Source organism: Calonectris borealis, chromosome 2 (assembly GCF_964195595.1).
Source record: "Calonectris borealis chromosome 2, bCalBor7.hap1.2, whole genome shotgun sequence".
Classification (NCBI taxonomy): domain Eukaryota; kingdom Metazoa; phylum Chordata; class Aves; order Procellariiformes; family Procellariidae; genus Calonectris; species Calonectris borealis.
Window position 1 is genome coordinate 103,962,274 of NC_134313.1, and position 21,077 is coordinate 103,983,350.

General features: G+C 39.9%; 1 protein-coding gene across 1 annotated transcript in view; it reads right to left on the minus strand.

Annotated features, from left to right (window-relative positions):
• Positions 1–3,689: 3,689 nt before the first annotated feature.
• Positions 3,690–21,077, minus strand: part of DCDC2 (doublecortin domain containing 2) — a 72,499-nt gene continuing 55,111 nt past the window's right edge. Inside the window, exons 10-12 of the mRNA XM_075142833.1 lie at positions 20,711–20,811; positions 8,078–8,401; positions 3,690–6,810 (exon numbers count right to left, since the gene is read on the minus strand). Coding sequence (XP_074998934.1) covers positions 6,703–6,810; positions 8,078–8,401; positions 20,711–20,811 — 533 coding nt within the window. The 3' untranslated portion in view covers positions 3,690–6,702. The remainder of the gene's footprint in view (positions 6,811–8,077; positions 8,402–20,710; positions 20,812–21,077) is intronic.

The window sequence follows — 21,077 nt, forward strand, 5'->3', positions numbered from 1 at the left end:
GGGCAGCTCCAGCATTTTTCCAAAACCACCGGGTGCCACGTGAACTTCCGCATGCCCTGAGAGCCAAGGTCTCAGATTTCCCTGGGGTAAGACATCACCATCTCTTGGAGTACTTATGACATAGGTTGTGGTAGGAGCTTGGTCCCTTGGAGTGAACACCCGTTAAAGAGAGATGATTGCAGCACACGTAACCAGCCCCTGTGTAGCTCACAGTCAGAAAAGAATGGACTGCAACTAGCTTGTGCTGACCTCCAGGCGATCATGTAACTGTGGAAAGAATAGGTTGAGTGAGTTGGTTTAAACGTGTCTTGTGTTTAACCATATGTCTACGTGAGCTGCCATCAAATCTTTGCCTTGACATGGAACATTCTCTGGATCTTCTGCCCTACCACCGTCCCTCCAGCAGCGGGGACTGCCCTCTGTGGAATGCCCCAGCATTGCCCTCTGAACCAAACTGCTCTTCCTCCAGACACCACACATGCTTAGCCTAAGGTATGAGAGGAAAGCATCCTCCAGATCATGCACAATTTCACCTGCCTGAACCAACGGCACGAACTGAAGGACTCAGCTCAAAAGCAGCTCCAGAGCCGACAGCCAGCTCGTTTTCTCTCTGCAAATACATGCATGGCATCCATGTTGAGAGGGCTCTGGTCCCCCTGTCTGGTATGCTGCCAAGTCTATTCATACAGGCTGTCTGCAAGCAACCCAGCAGGCAGGCATTCCCAAACCACTCTCCAAGAGCACTGTAGATCAGGCCACTGAGTCCTCACCTTCAAAACACCCAGCTGTGAATCACACAGATGTTGGTTTAGAAGAACCCAAAGCATACACCAAAGTATCTCCAGATCTGCTCTGCGAGGAGGCCGCTGGCTGTGTCTGCTGCACGTGTCACACCTGCGTTCAGGCACGTGCACAGCAAAGCGCAGAAACCAGAGGTGTCGGAGACTACAATCTGCATCCCACGTGTAAGGGAATTAATATAGTGCAGGCTTGTTGCTTGTAAGCAGGGGTGAGCAGTAAAGGGGTCAGAGCTGCTGGGAGCACCACGTGCCAGGGAAATGAGCCATGGGTGGATGGAGCTGAATACCATGGATACACGTGCTGCTGAGTGCCCGACATATACATCACTCCTTTTGGTACTGGAGCCCTGACAGGGAAGTGTTATGCGTAGTCCTTTTCGTTTCCTGGTGGAAGCAACAGGCTTCCAGAGAAGTAGGCATTTGAAAGCAGTGGCAAACATCACTAGGTCAGCCAGCACGCCACGATCTCCTTCCCTCGCCCACCAGCCAGGCACCTGCCCACCCCCCACAGCCAAATGCAGGGGCCCTTCGCAGTGCAGCAGCTCTCATGCTGCGGAGCTGCAGCAGTATATCTGAGCGTGGATAGGTGTTTGTAAGTGAAAAAAGCCTAACACTAACCTTAAGGCCTTTAAGATGAACTACCCACCCTGCCGAAGAAAAAAAAAAAATCCCACACCTTTTATGCAAAAAAACCTCTGCTTCAGTTTGCCCACAGAAACTCGCACTTGAGAAGGGAAGGCTCTGCCAGGGAAAGGCTCTAATCCCCATGAGCGGGCACGATTCTACTGCAGCAGACGGCTGCCTCCCTTCGCACGCATCAGATGTGCTTGAAGGCAAGGTCCCCAGCCAGAAGTACCCAAGAGGTTTATCTACCCTACCTTCCTTGGGATAAAGCCACTCATAACCACGTGGTCTTTGAACGACGACCTCTTTGGTCATTGCAAACTAGGCCTTGCGTTGCATGAAAAGGAGAAATAGCCTTCATCCACTTCTCCTTCTCTGCAGAAAGACTACTTCTAAACAGCGGATGCAAATCCTAGCTCTTGGCTTATCGAGTTAATTCCTGTTTGGTGCTAAGTCTGGGGCAGTGGGAGCACTAAGAGAATGGCAGGGGAAGGTGTAAAGCTCAGGCTTCTTTGAGGATGCCAGCTTTGCACCAACAATCTCTAACTGAGAAATAACATGGAGCACAGGCATTATTTTTAGAAATACCATTTCTCACAACCAAGCTGGAAGAAGCAAATGCAGATGCAGAGATGGTATGCTGTAATGAAACCATGACCTGTGGCAGCAGAGGAAACAAGGGCAACTTCTGCATGAGGATACCGAGCTGTGTATCCAAAGTGCAGCAGGAGCATGACTGCTCGTCTCTGACCACCACTTCATCACTGAGGCAGAGGAGTTTAAATCAGTCAAATCAGAAGTCCTTCCCAACTAAAACAAGCAGAAAAATCTACATATCACTGAGGTCTGAAGATATTTTCTTCCCTCAAGAGTGGGAGAATCCACTCACCCACGTGAGCGCAAAGACAAAGGGATGATATCCATCCCCTAAGTACTCGCAAATAAAAATAGCCGTGCCCTCCTACCTCAAGCATTGACTTTGTGGTCTCGTAATTCCCAGCTCCTTGCTTCTGTGACATTCAACTGGTTCTTCTATGAAACTGCTTCAGCTTAAGGCTGGGGTACTTACTGCCCGCTGCCCCAGGGCTGGCTGTTCCCAGCCTCTCAAGCAGGAGTCCCAGACTCCCTCCAGCTTATCTCCTCCCAAGCCGCCGCAGTTCCCAGGCTGCAGCTGTGAGGAACAGGGGGACTGAGCCTCGCCCACACAACCCACCCGTGCTGGGAAAGCGAGCAAAGGCCCGGGGTGAGGGGCACAGCCAGCCCCCACAGCTCCGCGAGAGGTACGGCTGCGGCAGGGTTGAAGTCTGCGGGGCGAAGGAGGCTGCTTCTCCCTCGGGAGGGAAGGGAGAGAAGCAGGGCAGGCTGCAGCCAGCGGTACCGGCCACGCTGCCAGGGCCAATTCTGACCCCGCACCCCTGGGAGCCAGAGTCGCCACGTCACAAGTTTCACCCGGGAAGCCATGCAAAACAATACATCCTTGAGCTTCATCCCATTAAGTCATTTTGATTGCTACTACTCAATAAATACACCCTTCCTCAAGATACTTCGTTTTGTACTTACATTTGTTATCTAACGGTTATTTTAATATACCTTTGGGATAATCAATCAAAATACCCAAGCAACAATCCTTTCCTCATATTTTCAAGTAAGCAGAATACTTACACTTATTCTTTTTTTCTTCTGCATGCAGGTTTATTTCACTTTACTTTAGATGAGACTGAGCAGGGATTACATTTTCCTTATTTTCACCCGTTTCTTTCAGGAAACTAACTTTATTTTGGCTCCGATATGTCAAAGCACTGAAGCATTAGATAAAATATAATGAAAACTGCAGTCCTATGGGATTTAAGCATATGCTTTAATGCTTTGCTGAAATTAAGAATTTCAGCAGGGAGACAACTAGAAGTTTTGGTAGTTTTCTCAAGCATTGCCAGCGAACCGATAAAACTCATGTTATTTGCTGAGTATCAGCTGAACAGTATATACATACCGATAATCCAGTCCTAACCTGAACAATGACATTAAAAACCAGTGGCCAGTTTAACTCTGCTGCTATTCTTAGATTTATAAGTATGTAACAGCTAAATTGCCAGCATATTTTCTTTCACAGTTGCAATACGAAAACTACCAAATCTGATTTTTTTTTTAAAGTTCTAGTTATGGGAGAATCCTATCAGCTGCAAAATCACCAGGTTTATAAAGTCAGTCACCCAAAGATAGACTTAACATCAAACAGGCCTTGATATGAGACAAAACACAGAAATATCTGTATGCTAGTTCTCTTTAATAGCAAATTATTTTTAAAAATAAAACCAGAACAAGAAAACAAGTCTTAAAAAAACCTCAGAACTGTTGCATATAAGCTTAATAAAATAACATTATATAAGCGTAACAAAGTAATGTATTTCTCATGTAAAACTGAGTTAAGCCATCACAAACAGCAAATCCAGACAGAAAAACTATGAGCAAGACCACCTGTATGCTTCTTGTTTAATTTCTACTTTAACATCAGAATTATTTGTTATGCATAAACTAATTTCTCTATATAAAAGAACCTGATACAAAATTCATGTTGTCCGTGTTGTAAGGTGAATGATAAAATGGTTATAGCTCTATTTCCAAAGTCTGATTTGCTATTCTGAAGAAATATATCCTGTCTTTCTCACAAGAAAACAGAGGGGAAAACATTTTAAAAGCTGAATAACACTCATAGGGATTTCATGTTCCCATGAAAGAAAATGGTCATATTATACTTCCCTAGAATTTAGTTTAAGCTTTTAAATTACTCTTATTGATATCTGTAAGTCTTTTAAGCATGGAAGACACCGAATGTTTGGGGAAAAGGGAATAAATGACAGAAGCTGTTGGCGGACAGAAGCTATAAATAGAAACCAAAGGGAAAAAAGTATCACTATACAAATCCCTGTTTCTTCTAAATATTGTTTCTAGGTACAACATTTGGAGTAAAACGTTCTCCAAATTAAGTATCTTCATCAGATATTTTTGGGTGTCAATTTAACTTCAAACTTTTGAGGATGAAGAACATCTCAGAGGTTGTTCAAGTCTTAATCTGCAATAAGATGACAGCAAGTAGAGTCCTGTATTCGATACACTGTTAACTAGCAAAGAGCCCATTCATAGTAACGTCAATAGCAGGTTACTGTCATTTGTCTTGATACAGCAACACATTTAAGCCCATGCTTACTAGGAAGCATATGAGCTATTCAGCTCTAAGTGAGCAAAGATGCAGCATTAGCCTTTTTCCTTGGTCAGCTTTGCACAGAAGATTCAATGGGTAAATTCCCCTAAGATCCCCGAGGAGACAGAGCTGCCTTCTCTGGCTGGTTATGTATTGTTTGAGGGCTTTTAATGCTACTACATATGTTATTGCAGTGCAGGATTAACTATAAAGGTACCTAGAGGACTTCTGTGTGTCACTTTTCCTCACTAGCACATAGAGCTATTTTATTTATTCTATTGGGGGAGGGGGAAGGGTTGGTTGTTTTTTACTTCTGCTTAACTTTAAGCGTCTTCTTAAATCCCAGTGAAATCAAAGATATTTGAGCATAGGTTTAATTGCTGTATCAAATAAAAGAAGCATACACACTTGCTTAAGAGCTTGGCTAAATTAGCAGCTTATTTTGAACTGATCACAAATGTAATATTCCCTCAGATCTTTGTCAGACAGTTCAACAAAGGACACACGAATCATAGACAATTCAGAGATGCCACATGGCAAACTGTTCTAACCCTGTTCCTATGGTTTTTAACATTATGTTTTTTATACTTACATTGCCAATACTCAGAAACATGCGGAAGGATCTCTACGTATTTCTACTCCATTGGAAAAATATATTTAATAGTAGAAAAAGTGAAGATGTTTGTATGAGTTTCAGTCATGACAAGTGGTTCTTTAAATTCCTCAAACAGTGCTTCAAGTTCAATTTGTTCGTAAATGTAATTTTTGTCTTAATGGCATGAAATCAACAAAAATGACATTTAGTTTCTCATAGTAATAATTTACCAGCATTAACGATAAGGAAACCCACTATTTCTTCTCTATAATTAATGAAATTATGCTCAGGGCAGTATTTCTATGAACTACAAATTATTCCCATTACTAACAGAGAAACGATAAGAGCAATGGAATTGGTGTCATTAAGAGAACTAATACTGTGAATCAATGCCTTATTTACTAATGCAAATTAAGCCACAGCCTATCAGGAGTCAGCTTGCTCAAAAAGATGATGATACACTTCCAACCATTAAGGCTATGTAAAGGATTCATAAATGCAGCAATTGTTGCCGACTTTTACAGAAAACTGGCAGGCTCATCCTAAAGTGTTTCATATTAAAATGGCTCTATTGACATCAATGGTTTCATGGCAATTTCAATCTAAATCCAGGCTTATTAATTTTTTTTCACTAATAAATTAAATTTCACATAGACTGAATTACAAATCCATCCAAACTCAACTTTTGAAACCAACCTGCTACATACTCTTCCTTTATTTTTTTTTCACTGTGATAACAATTCACTATTTAGTGAATCCGCAGGACAATCAACAAAACTTCTTGCTGTAAATGGGAACAAGCTGCAGTATTGTAGGCTGTCTACATACATTCATAGTGCTAAATAAGTACTATTTATGAATGCAAAAACTAACGATTCTAATTAATATATTGAAAATCCACTATTTAGTAACATTAGGACTGACACCTCATTACAGTACACCATTTTTTGTGGGCATAAGTCCATTAAGTGAGGAACATATTCTAATTATATCTTAATATTATGCCTGGAAATCATATATATGATGTGGAATTTTAAAAGAAAAACTACATATGTCCTCATTAAAAGTAAAAAAATGTTTCTCTTTTCTGAACAAACCTGCAAAGGAGTTTTGACATCTAATTTGGGTGGGGTTTTTTTTTCCTTTTTCTGGAACAGTGTCATTTTTGTGGTTATTCTATTACTGCTAGCCATCTTATACCACAGAACAGTTCATTTATTTCTAATACTACTATACAGTACTCTTGTATTCCCCCTCCCTCATATTCTATCAGAAAATCTCACCTTGTAAAAATAATTTGATGTTCTTCTAGTAGCTATTAATATTTGTTTTCTATATCAGTCCATGTGGCATTACCATCTCAAGACTCAGAATGTGGGTACTCAACCTATCTTTCCATTATAAGTTATCAATCACAAAAAATAACATGCTTTATATTTAAAGTATTATAATCTTTCATTTTCTGCTCATTACATTTTTTCTATCTATGCAACTGCAGCATAGTCATTGCTCTGGTCATTTTTTTCACTTTCCTGTGGGCTGGTGATTGTCACCCTTGGATTTGTGGATGTTTTTTCAAGATGGGAATCAACCTAGAGAAAAAGGACAGGTACTGTTAACTTCATTGGTTAACAAAGATTTCACTTCATTTCAATACAGTGTTAGCACTTCATACTAAAATTTCCACAAGGTATACTTAATGTGAAAAAATGTTTTCTGAGAGTGATCACATTAACATTTTTATTTACCTTATACTTATACACCTTCCAAAGGAGAAAGTACTGAAATTAGAGGTTCCCCCCCCCAGTTCTTTCATCAAACATCGTTACCCACATATCCATCTAAAGTGAATGCTCACTCACTTTCTCCACTTTCATAAATAACTTCAGCTTTTCTAAAAACAAACAAAAATATCAATATATCAAGCATAGAATAAATTCAGGGCCCAAGAAAACGTCACATTACTCAGCTTTCTTAATTGAAAAATGTTCTTGTGTGTCATATAGAAACAGAAGAAAGCCCAGTTGCAAGGTGCAAGAAACCATTCCCAGTGTCACAAGAAGCAGAGGAAGAATCTGTTTTTCAGCAGCCTATACGCAGGGAATATGCAGCAAGTTGTTCTGCTTCTGATGCTCAAGAATCCCACTCTTCCCAGATCTGGATTCTCTCCATCAAACAAAACACTTTGTTTCCCACATTCTGTTCGCTGGTCAGTTCATCTGACAGTCAGGGTAGGCCACTTTATTTTTCTGGGTTGCATGCCTCCATCTAAGCCAACAGCATGTTACCATGTCTCCTAAATTAATGGGATATTTGCTTTTAAACTGACTAAAGCCCCTTGCTTTGAGGATCTTGTTCATCTCCACCGTCTCTTCCAATTTCTAAGAAAAGGAGATGAAACTTCCACAAAGTAATGGCAAGAGCCCTTTATGAAATGCAACTTCTGTGAAAGTCAACTCACCAAAATAACGAGGCACTGGTTTCATGAACACACCCTTCTGCTCTGTCCTAAAGGACAATGTAGTGTGGAAATATATAATGATTATGCTTTTCTGGAAATTGCAAGAATTTTTTTTATTACTTTTTTCCAAAATTCAGCATACTCAGGAAAGCAGGAGATGCAGATTCATCAAGTAGCGAGAAACATCTGCTTTCTCAGTTGGAGGGCATATAATGTAATTACTGATGTAACTGATCTATACAGATGGAAAACAGCTTTTCCCACAAACTGAAGTTCTTGTAAATGCTCTCAGGACCTTATCAGGTGTGAGCTACTTACAGACTTGCTGAGAAGCCTAAGGCTGAGATGAATGAGGAACAATAACTTAAGAACAACAAACTGAAAGAATAAACACTCACCTGGTTCTGACTGTCAGAATCTTCTTCTTTTATTTCTTCTTCAGGCTGAAGACCACCTTGGTAGTTCAAGTGCTCCATTCCCTCACCATTTTCTTTATTTTTCTTGCCATTTAAATGAGTAAGTTCCTCTGCTTGGTCACCATTCTCTTCATAATTCTCATTTAATTTCTTCTTCTTTTCTTCCATTTCACTTCTTTCTTTAACAGTTTCCCCACTTTCCTCTCCATTCACTTCTGGATATTCTTCCTGTCCTTTACATGCCTCCTCTCCCCTGTCATTTTCCTCTTCTGCATTTTCTTCTTCATCTACAGTTTCTGCTGGCCTCTGGTGAAAGGAAAAGCAGCAGCATTATGAGGCATTTTTAATCAGAATGCTCCATGCAATTCTGAAACGTGACAGATATCAAAATCACAATTACATCATTACTGCGGAGTAAGTATGCTAATTTGAGGTTTGTCTACATGGACAGAAAATGATGCTCCTGTACTAACACCCCATAATGCACACTTATTCTACATAAAAAAAACTGTGTTAGTGAGATTTAAATGTATTACACTCGGTTAATCCATTTGACCATACTAAAAACAACTGGAATGAGTTAGATTTAATTAATACAGCAACAGCTATTTTGTTCCAGCTATTCCAGGTTCTCCGACATTCTAACATTTAGCATGTAGTTGTTTATAAAATCCTGTCACAATAAAATATCATACATCACTAGCCCACACTGTTTCCCAAGAAGCATTTTACCTATGGACCAGACCATGTCATGCCAGTTGGTCCTGTTGTGCAGCCTGTCTTCTTTGCATCCACAGAAAAGTAGCAAGAGAGATGAGGTAGACCTATTGGTCACTTCCACAACATCATTCCCCTTCCCAAAGACCCCTATGTAGGGTGGCGTGGTTAGGATTTGTTTGACATTTAGCAATTAATTTTTCCTACACAGAGCCAGACCAGCAACCAGGAGGAACAGGATCTTGTCCCATATTGAAGAAGAGTAAGAAGAAACTCACTATAGATAAAGCTGCTAGCAGCATCATTTCATGACAATCTGGAAGACTGATGCACATACTATCTAGTTTTCGTCATTTGTCTTCCAGTTTCAGCTTTGAAGATTCACCTGACTATTCAGTGAACCAATGCCCCTGCTGCCAAGATGACTTATGTACTTGTGCTAAGGTTTGAATGAAAATAAAGAGAAAAAAAATCCCACAAGAGTGACAGGGTGTCTACCTCCCACATAGCCTCATCAGACTCTAAATCTAAAGCAAACAAGCTGAGAGCAATAGGTTGTCTCTTAATCAAAAGTGTTTGGAATTTTACTATCATTAGCAGCTCCTTTATGCAGGCAGCTATCTGCTACAGACCTGTCTTCTAAAAATCTCTTTCCCTCACTAACACTAACATTTCAAAAGAATTATCTCATCACCTTCAACATATCAGTAAAAGCTAGTTCAGCAATACCAACAATTGATTGAAGCCTCTTGATAAAACACCTTGCTTTTGCATTGACATCTAAGTAGCAACATAAGACAACTTTACTATACCGCATTGACACAGCTTCAAAAAGGACAAGTTATTGTGTTGTAATAATCCATAGAATGACAAATTACTAGAAATATTACACGGTTACCTGACCAGATAAATAATGGCTCCATAAGTAATTTTTGAAGTACAGTAGTCTCTGTGTGTTTTTTCTTCAAGCCTTGCTGACTCACTTTCATCTGGTAACATCAAACTGGCCTTATTACCACTAAAATAAAAATTAAACAAGACACCTTCAAAGAAGGCACCATCCAAAGCAAACTTGAGCCAACTTTGGTAACCTCCAGCACATAAAGATAGCAAAGAATCTGCAGATCCATAAATTCTCAGAAGTTACCTGCTAGTCTTACACATGTGACCTACTAATTTGTTTTCAGTCTGCTAAGGAAATTAGCAGATCTGGATTCTGATCAGAAACAGGGGAGGGTGGGACAAGTTAAATGCACCAGACGCCGCTAGCTAAAAGTAAGCGGTTTGGTTTTGCTTAATGACACCTGCTTACATTACAAACACCAAATGAAGAGAGGGTAAGAAAAGAAGAACAGTAAACCCAGGCTTTCTCAGTTAACTGTTGTAGTCATCCAAGATATTATTATTTCCGGCTTTTTGTTACTGCCTGACAGTGGGTACAATCAGAAGAGAATATCTGCCCTTGCCTGAACTGCTTTGGTATGGTGGTTCATTTTGGACTGCAGAAGAAGGTGTGTAGACTTTATGCTATGGTGTAAACATATGTATCCTAATGCATATGCTTTTAATGGTTTCATTGCTGTGGAAGCAGTCTTGGGCATAGAAGGACAATGGACATTTGAGGGGCAGTAACTTCCTAAGGTCCTACGCAAGCTAGACTCATTAGACCTTATCTGTCTAAAATAGGTGAGGATGCAAAATTTTTAAGAGTTAAAACTGAGTAACATAGAAGATAAACACAGTGTTATTGAACCGTACCCAGAAACTCACTGGAAGCTCACAGGGAACTGGCATGAAATAACATTCAAATTTCAACTAATTTAACTTGACCAGTCAAGCTAAATTGCCTGAAAAATAATAGTGCAAAACAAGATCAGTAATTAGTGCAAGTATAATGTTTTTATAGTAACTGAACATTTCAAGATAGATGAGCATATTACTACAATGGTTATTACTACTACAGACAAAAATAAAAAGTCATGTTTACAGCTAATAATTGGAAAGTAAAATGCGTTCTTCATTTAATCTCCTTTCAAGCTGCACTACATTAGAAGGACATTTCAAACAAGTTAAAAATCAGCATTGATCCAGAGGAAAAGACCTTTTGCAAGGTAATCAAAAATACAGTATGGTTCCCACTGCATGCAGAGTAATAGGTATGCTTTGAAATGTGAACATGACCACATATGATGCATTTCAGAATGCACAGCAGACCTAAGACAGGACTGTAAGGAGGGAACTGAAGGCCAAAATCACCCACCAAATCATACATCGCTCTTTACATAAAAAGTGTAATACTTTCTACTGAGATCTTACTGATCTACTAGCTATACATAAATCAGCATTCTCTATTTTAAGGACACCTTCTTCACTGAGAAGGAGGCATACTTAGTGAAAGTCAGATTTTTCATATTTAGGGAAAGAGAATGTTTATGTACATATATACATGCAGGGAGGAAAACCGAAAAAGGGAGAAACACAGTCTTTTATGGTCCAAAGCCTGTAAACGCTGTACATGCTTAACTTTACCTTCTTGAACAGTTCCAGTGATTTCAGTGAACCTGAAATAGTGAGCGAAAGCCTACATTAAAGCGCTTGCTGGATCAGGGTATAATTCAAAGTCCCCTGGAGTCAATGGGAAACTTTTCATAGAATTCGATACACTCCAGCCATCCCTCCACCTACAACTGTACAAAATGCCTATTATGTATACATCAAAGTTACTGCAAACTGTGTTCTCTCAGTAAGAATAAATCAGGATGGGTGTATTGAAAGCAAAACAGGTATGCCAATTCAGACTTACATGTCCTTGCAGAAATTATCAGACTCATTTCTAGAAGTCAGCAATGATCTTGTATACTTAAGAAAAAGCAGTGACATTTCACATCTTAGTTTTTAGCTTTTCACTAGTCATCTTTTAAACAACCAGAATATTCCCAGTAAGAATTTCCTAAATGGAATGCATTGGCTGGATAGCCAAGACAGATGTGGGACTCTGCTGCTCCTCTTTGCACCCGAGAAGTCAGAGTTCGGCTTTCAGCCAGTGTGTTGGCTCACAGAAGTCGTACAAGTACATTACATTTGGGATTCCGGTAAAAGCTCAGAGCATCTCAAATCCAGAGAACCAACTTTATCTCCAGGCCTGAGTGACTGAGGTCCCTCACCACTTTGTAACACAACTAAACAAACATGAGCATCAAATATTAATATCAACATGTCGACGTGAGAGATTCCAGAGAACAAGGGGCACTTCAAAAATTCATGTTGGAAGCACCCAGCCAGTTGTAGCACAGGGTAACTAAACATGTATACTATAATGAACTACAGAATAAGTGTTCCTGTGTTACTTTAGTCCTGTGTCCACATCACAAAAAACAGCAGCACAAGTTGAACCTGACAGCAATAAACCTAGGACTGGAGAAGCATGAGGTGATTACATTCTTAGTCCTTGAGGTAATTTTCACGGAGAGGTAAGCAACTTCTAGGACAGGGGACTTTCCTGGTGACTGTGTGATGGATTACCCTCATCCCTCCTATAGTCAGAACTACTCTCAGTAAGGTTTGTATTTTGCCTTTTGTATGGTTGCAAGAAAATAGGAAGTAACCTTCTTTCTTGTATTGCTGGCTCCATCTTTTAAATGAAGATAATGTCTTTGCAGTTTCCCAGTTGAAAGTACAGTAGTTACAATAACTAGTCTTCAAACCATTCCTTCATGACTGTGAGCACAATTGTTGCTTGTCATGGACTAGCAATAAAAAGACTCACTGACAAAAGACTTGTATATGTATATTGAAGGGCATATTCAACCAAAGGCACTTTGGTAGAACCACTGAAATCATTCTCGACTTCATGCTGGAAAAATGGACCCAGCTTGCCTTCTGGAAACCTCCTGACTTACTAGCAGGTTGATGAGGAACAGAGTGAATTTCATTTTGCATTCAAGAAGTGTGATTGCTTGATGGTATTTTTAATCTCAGCAAAAACAGAGTGTTTAAAAAAGAAAGATGTATTCTAATTACACTCATCATGCTATCATTCATTAAGAGCTACATTACCAAATGCCATCATCATTCAAAAGCAATAAGTCAGGAAATCTTCAGACATTGAAGCATTTGGCTTCTTTTCCTCTAGGGATGCTAATGTAACCTCTCAGAAGGTTTGTACATGACTGATACTAGAATATTGAAAAGTATCACAAATCATTTAAGGCGGAAATTATTTTGTACCATTAATGTAAAACATCATCTTGCTTTATTGAAGCCATTTGGAAATGTTTACTTGGCTAACGGTCACAACAGACAAACAATAAGGTAGACAACAAAAATCTTAATGGTCACAAATACCAGCATGAATACATCTCACAAATGCAGCATCAAGAACACTTAACTTTGATTGCACCAAACCTCTCCAGAACAGAGCTGCTCCTGCTCCTACCCAGTCAGGAATGCTTTGTAGCCGCACTGCACAGATTCCACAGCAAAACATTTTGTTCCCGAACCAGATAGGGTTGCTAAGTGACAGCAGCCCTCTTCTCTTCCACATCATTTACAAAACCCAGGCTCTTAAAAACAAGCAAATGAATAGTTAAGGGTTCATCAGTCTTACACATCCCAAATAGTAAATGCACTGTTGTTCCTGAAGGCAAAAAAGCCTTTATCTCCACAACAATTTAAACACCAACGTTTTTATGAGTTGGATGGTTGGATGCATTATTTTTTTTTTTTTTTTACAACAAATGCAGCACCTGAGTCCACAGAGTCTAATTTTTCATAAGATCAGAACACCCAGAAGTCTAACTGGAATGAATGGAAACTATGTAACCTGAAGCACAGAAAAAACAGGTTTTCAAACTCCATTCCTCAGTTTCATTGTGTGATAACAGCAAGCATGCATAATTCCTTAATCACAAGACGACCATGGCAGAGAAGAAAACATCTGATCAGATCCTTACTTTTTAAAGATGTACCTAAGTCAACAATATTTTTCTCCATCTATTTCACTGACAACCATGTCTAGTTTTTCCATAACGTTTTCCATGTGTACATTAAAATTTACCTAAATTTCACACCCTACAATACAGTATGATCTGTTTAGCATCCCCGTAGACAGTGAGAAGATAAGCACTTAAAAAGAAGCCCTACTGAGGTTGCAAAAATACAGAAATGATTTTTTTTCCAGAAACAGACTCTTCTACACTGACTGAAAAATGCCGTAAAAGTTAAGCAATCTGAGAAATTGTCTGCTCTAGGATTGCTAGATTTTTTCAAGACAGATGCACACAGAGAAAGGTAACTTTTTTCAAAGTGGTATCAACACTAGTTTTACAACAGATCTGCATTTGCAGGCTTCACTTGGAAGAAGTGAAGGCCACACAGGCCTTTAAAGAAAAGATCAGACCTTGCTGCTATAGCTTCAGAAATCACAGTCATCCAATGCAGAAACCGAGGGAAGATCTCTGTTCTCATGCTGAGCTGCAAGGAACCAACCAGAGTAAGTTTCCCTATCTCACAAAGACAGACAATAAAAAAATTGAGTGTAACTCAGTGGAGCTGAAAGAAGAACGTGCAGGGAAAAATCTTATCTGCTTGTCAGCACTCAAAATCCAGAAGGCTTAAATTACACCTGCATCATTTGTAGCAAAATTTGAGCATAAAAAGTTTTGCACGTATTCTTTCCAAATGTCATTTTGAAATCCTTACTGATGTAGTGCAAAATGTTTCCTCATGAAAAGTTCTAGCCTTTTTAATCAAGGAATGTGTCTTCGAGCAGTCAGCCTGTTTTAATGTTGAATCAATGAAAACTTTAACATTTTGCCTTCAGCAACTGGGAAGATAAACATTTTGTTCTGTTCACTGAGGTGAATCTTGGGTCTCTAAAGCAAAATGTATACTCCATAATGAAAACTGCAAATGAAAGGTGCAAATTTTCTGCTACTGGTGATACACTCCAGCTACAGAGAGAATACCTGTGGGAGCTACATAATTTCACATCACATCACAGCCCAGGAAATGACAAACAATGAGTGGCATCAGGACTGCATTAATCGGTGGACGTGTCTGTAATAATGGAAAGCAAATGGCTAGTGAAAGAACCGAGAGTGTGAACATCTACAAAAAAACCCAAATCAGTGCCTGTTACACAAATTTATCATCCAGTGATTTTTACAGATAAACACAGAAAGAGAGAGGGAGATGGGGATGATGAATCTGGAGGGAAAAAAAAAAAACAAAACCAGATTCATTCTACATCACTTACATCTTAATAGCCAGTATCATATACCCCATGGCAAAGTAGGCGGGCACAACAATATGCCTGAATTCCTTGTAGGGATCATGCACTGGACAATTTCGTATCTCATAACTCTCATGCTTACCCCACCTCCGAAGGGCTCAGCGTGGGAGAACAACAACCATGCTTATGGAAATGGATACACCAATGCAAACTTGCAGTGTTATTTCAATACTGTTAATACCAACTGCTGCTTTTGTATTTCACAACTTACATAAAACTAAAGAAAAAGTAGAAGTTTGTTCTGGAAGCTTTACAAGTTAGAAAATGTTCTATCTCAGAAAGAGTTACTTTGAGTATATTTATATTAGTATCAGCAAACTCAAAGTAACACACTTAACTACCATTTCAAATAAGAAACTTGTATTGTTTTGCTGCCTCCCTACCAACAACTGCAATAAAATCACCTTGTTCCCTTGCTATTTGCACAATTGATTTCATAGTCTGTCATCAGTTCCCATGGATGTTGACACAGTGATGTAAACAACCAACCTGGAGTAAGTCTGCATGTCAAAAGAAGAAACTATCCATTTTGTATTTGGAAGCTGAAGTCTTGGTACAGAATATAGAACAGAAGGGTCTGGTTTGGTTTTAGGCAAAATACTGATTTTTCCTCCTTGATGTTCAATTACAACTGTCAGCTAGTCTGGAGTAAAGCATATCCTGTTCTTTTAATGTGTTCTTAGCTGGCAGACAGCATTTTACAGAATAGGACATAAGCAGGTGTCTAGCCAGTATTACACTAAGTTTAGTTAATGGCTAATCTGGCATTTGTTCAACCGTGTACTTCAAATGGCAAGACAGAGAAGGTGCATAAAAAGAAAAGAGACTAAGCTCTATCTTCACCACCTCATTTATGTGGCTGATGGAAATGATAGCATATCAGAAGTGTCAGCATTCTAGTGAAAGCTGGCATATAAATATTTATGCATTATGCAAGATAGTCAAGCCCTGGCTGGCTGTCCTTTTCCATATTTCTAGCAATAACAGAAACTGCAGTTCAGATAAGAAAAAGCTATAAAGCTTTACATCACAGATTTTAAAACAATTTAAAATGGTCATTAATAAGAACCTGAACATGCAAAATGCTAAATGCTTCCAAGGTCTGAGTAACCTCGGTTATCTGGGGATAAAAAGTGCTCAGTGCTACTCAGAAGGACCTGGCTTCTTACCAGATTACCTAGGAAACTATACATGAAGTTTTAAAATGAGAAATAAACCATGGCTTGAGTTGCAATAAATTTTGGTGCTTTGTTTGGCTTTTCAGAAAATATGAAAATCAGATTATTAATAGTGTGCATTACTGATTTCTACACCCCCGCCCCCCCCCCAAACACACCTGCTTCCAGTTCCTTGTCCAGGAGGCAAAATCAGTTCGTAGCAACTGAAAAATATTTCCATCTGAGGATGATGCATGGGCCTTGGTACATGACCTTAGAAGTATCAAGCAAGCTCCTAGCATTGCAAGCTTGCCAGCACAACCGATGCTCACTGGCAACTGTATCAACAACCACAGCTACCACTGTCAAGTATAGAAGTGGCAACGGAGAGTTAACTATTCTCCCCTCCCTAGTGACAGTCACCATCTTCTGGCTGAGGCAAACTGGTGAGACCCACTGGCAGAGCTGTTGCCTGTAGCATCTCTGTGGAGAAGCAAGGCTGCTGTCTCCAGGGCTCTTGGATTTCATATGAATTGCAGTCAACCTAAAAACTAAGACCTGACAACCCAATTTACACTGTCAAATGCTTTACGCTACCCAGAGGAATTCTTTATGCACCTTCAGAGGCCAATAAACAGGCTAATCATTTCTCAATTTGTTTATTAGGCTGTCAAGACCAGGGCAGGATATACTTCAGGATGTCATAAGAAACAAAGATTAAGACAACAGGCAGCATGTTCTTCCCCAACGTCAGTACTATCAGTACAACCCAACATATCCTAATTATCACAACACCTCACAAGGACAACTGCAATTAACAGGGCTGATGAGCCCAATGGTGTTTAGCACATAAGTCTCTGAGGCCGGGGCAGGTATTTGCTGTGAAAAGACACAGCTGTAGTATTCCGTATAATCAGGGACCAGGACAGTCACGCTCTTGCCTCTTTCAATCACCTGATTCATGCGTCTCCAAGAACAATGTCTATAAAACAGCTGAGCAACACTCTTTCCCGTTAAAGCGAATAAATCACTGAAAATGATCCTTCTTAGAAACAGCAGCCTAAAATAAAATGGAGAGATCCAGATTTTTTTTTCAGATGGATATGGTGCCATTCTTCAAAATGGCTACAGCAGCAACTTCAGATGTGGCTTTTGTTAATGTACAGATTGGTATTGCAGGCAGAAATTAAAACAAAGTATAAGCTCATAAAACTTCTGTCTATTTTCCCCTCAGGCATTTTTTAAAGGCAGAAGACAAGAAAAATGTATATGTCTAGTATTCTTTTACCCAATTCAAATAAATTGAAAAAAAATCAGCCAGCTAAATAGTAAGCACAGAAAACCAAACTTTACTAAAAAAAAAAAAAGTTAATTATAGGACTGAAATAATCAAAGATGAACAAACACAGAATCACAGAAAAATTAGATTGGAAGAGACTCTAGAGCAGTGGTCTCCAAACTGTTTTGATTGCACTCCCTTATCAGTAAAAAGTTTTTGAGCACATACCCGCAATATATGTATATTTACTTATTTATAAATTACATACATGTACTACTGAAGTTCTAATGTTTTCTTCCTGCATCCCAATGGATTGTCTTTCATACCCCCTGGGCTGTGCACACTCCACTTTGGAGACAACTGCTCTAGAGATCATCTAGGCCAGTGCCCTGCTGGACCAACTTCGAAGTAAAAATAGGCTGTTTCAGGCCCTGTCCAGTTTTGTTTTAAAAATCACTGAAGATGAAGACTCCCCATTCTCTCTGGACAAGAAAGTGCTTACAGTTCTCACTGTTGAAAATGTTTTTCTTATGTCCAGTTAGTATTTTCCTTGCTACAAATTCTGACCATTGTCTCACCCTTTCGCTGTGCAACACAGAGAAAAGGCTGGCTCCGTCTTCTCTGTAACTCCATCTGTAGCTGAAGAGAGCAATTCGATCTGCCTTCTCTTGCTTAGCCTTTAAGGTGAAACAAACCTAGTTCCCTAAGCTTCTCCTTGTGACATAGGCTCTAGCCCCCTAAATGTTTTAGTGTGTTGCTGTGCTGCACTCTCTCCTGTTGGTAAATACCTCTCTTGTACTAGGAAGGACTCAAAACTGGACAAAATATTCTAGATGCAACCTCAGAAGTGCCAAGTCAAGGGAGATAATGTTCCCTTGATGTGCAGCTGTGCTCTTACAAATGCAGCCCAGCCCGCAGTGTCAACCTTTGTCACCAAAAGGGAGCACTGCTGACTCATCCTCAACTTGCTAGCCACAAGAGCTGCACGGCCCCTCCTGCAGAGTTGCTCTTTAGCCTACCCACGCCGACTCTACCAATGCAAGCTCCCCTGTCCCAGGTACCCCACTTCATATTTCTCTTTGTTGAACTTCATGAGGCTCGAGTCAGCTCATGCCTTCAAACTGTTGAGATCGCTCTGAAAGGCAGCCCTGCATATCACCTGATAATGACAGTCTGGCTTTACTACTGAGCCTGGATAAGGCTGCATCCTGTGCCATCATCCATGTTACCGATGAACATGTTAAAAAGTATCAGACCCAGTATCAAAACCACTATTCATAAATAGGTGCCAGTTAAATTTCAACCAACTGACCTTTTAAGTCCCATCGAACCAGGCAGTTTTTCATCCACCTTGTAGCCCACAAATCCAGTCCCTACGCTCCTTAAGGATATCTTCCTCCCCATATCTACCACACTTCTTCCAATTTTTCCTACAAATATGGAAATCTATGCTGAAAGCAAGATAAATTCCAAAAACTGCTCTCCGTTCATCCACAGAGCCAGTTATTTCATCACTGAGGAAAGAGGTTGGGTAAGTATGATTTGCCCATAGGAAATCCATGTTGGCTACTCCCAATCACAAGTATCAGTATCCATTTCTTCACAAGCTTTGGCATTCCAAATTTCATCCCTGTGAGCCCAGACAATGTCTCTATACTGCTCCTTAGTAGTCCAACCCCTCTTCTACCTACCACACTCTACCTCTTTTAGTATGAGGTCAGGAGTCCTCTGTTCAAACTGGCCTCCTGCTATGCCTGCTTGTTTTCTTGCATATGGGGATAGTTCTTGTGCTTTGAGGAAGATGCCCTTGGAGATCAACCAGATCTCCTGTGTTCCTCTGCACTTCAGGGCAATCTCACACAGGACCCTGCCTGCCAGTTTCCCAAACAAGTCAAAGTGCACTCTCCTGAATCCAGGATTTTTATTTTGTTATTTGCCATCCCCACTTCCTTCAGAGTCTTAAACCCTATTGTCTCATGGCCACTACAACTAAGGCCACTGAGCATCACATCCCCAACCAGCTTCTCTTTATCCATGAGTAGCAAATCCAGCAAAATGCCTCTCCTAATCATGTATTCACTACCTACATCAAAAAATTGTCTCCAACACACTCCAGAAATCTCCCAGATTTTTTGTGCCCTGGGTAGTCAAAGTGTATTTACAAAAAACTATTTTTAACTCATTCCCTCCCATTTGTTTACAATCTCACATTAACAATTGTTCCTCAGCACTGAGCTGACCACCAGGAAGTCAGAAAACTGCTCAGGAATCCCTTATGTTGTTGGGATGATTTTTAGCCTGAAAAATCTATTGGTAAACTGTGATTCCTTACACTGCAGCATGGATCAGAAATATTATCTCGTGGCCTAGGTGACTGGCCCCAAGCCATTATCAACAGACACCAAAAGCACAGTGCAACATCTTGTGGCCTGGACACAAAGTTGAACAAATTGGCAAATGCCTACAAACACGTAAGATGAAAAAGAGGACTGTCTTGTGAGTAATTCACTAGCAGAAAAAGAAAAAGGTAAGTTTTCAGCAAATAATTTAAGCAGTTTACTCTCCACTTCATTGGAATAAACTTCAACTTACCTATTTCCTGTATTATTTCAGTTCACAAGAGTTGCTTTCAAAAACAAATCAAGGTAAAACAAAGAGGATATAATCTTACGTTTACTTATCAAGACCTATTTATTGCATGTAAGTCTTATGATGAAAAAGTTGGCCAACTAAGTACCCTGTTGTTCCAACAGAAGAAAGTGCTGGCAGCTTTAATAAAAATCAGATAAATCCACATCTGTTTGTGGTTCAGGACTGCAGGAATTCTGACCTTGATTCTGTGCCATACTCCCTTTACACTGCTCTACCAATATAAAGGGACTGTGATCCAGGTGGATCTATTTGGTAGATAGGGAGTCCTGATTCTCTAAGGCCCTATAAGGGCTCTCAGAGCAGTTCTCAAGCTGATGTATGATGCAAAGGTAACTGATATTTGACACATTAACAGAGAAAGGAAGATTTGCTAAAGCTCCCATAACAGAAGCCATATCATTGAGCCGTTATAATCATCGCCACAGAATTATGCTGTACACTTGAAAGAAACTGGGGAAAGAAAAACAACACACAATCTAATCCTAAAAAAAGCCATTTATTTAAAGCTCCATCAATACCTGGTCCAGCGGAACTTCTATGCGAGTATCTTCATCTTCCTGCACTTCAGCTGCCCCCCACATTTCAGACCGCTCTTCACTGGCTTTGTAAATATCTTCACCTACCATGAGGAAGATACAGAGGGGAAGGAAGTGAAGTCCAATTGTGACACTGTGTGGCACAACCACTGAACTGCATTCAATTTTGTTTCTGAGAGCAGGTTTCTGAGCTGACCCACCATTCCCTATACAGTTCTTTTAATGAAGTTTTCACTCTCCCATTACTGTCAAATTGTTTTCCTTTCCTTTTTAATAACAAATACTACATGCTACACCATTTGGGGAAAGGAAAGGAAACAGAGACTGAACAAAGCCCTGGATCTGAAGT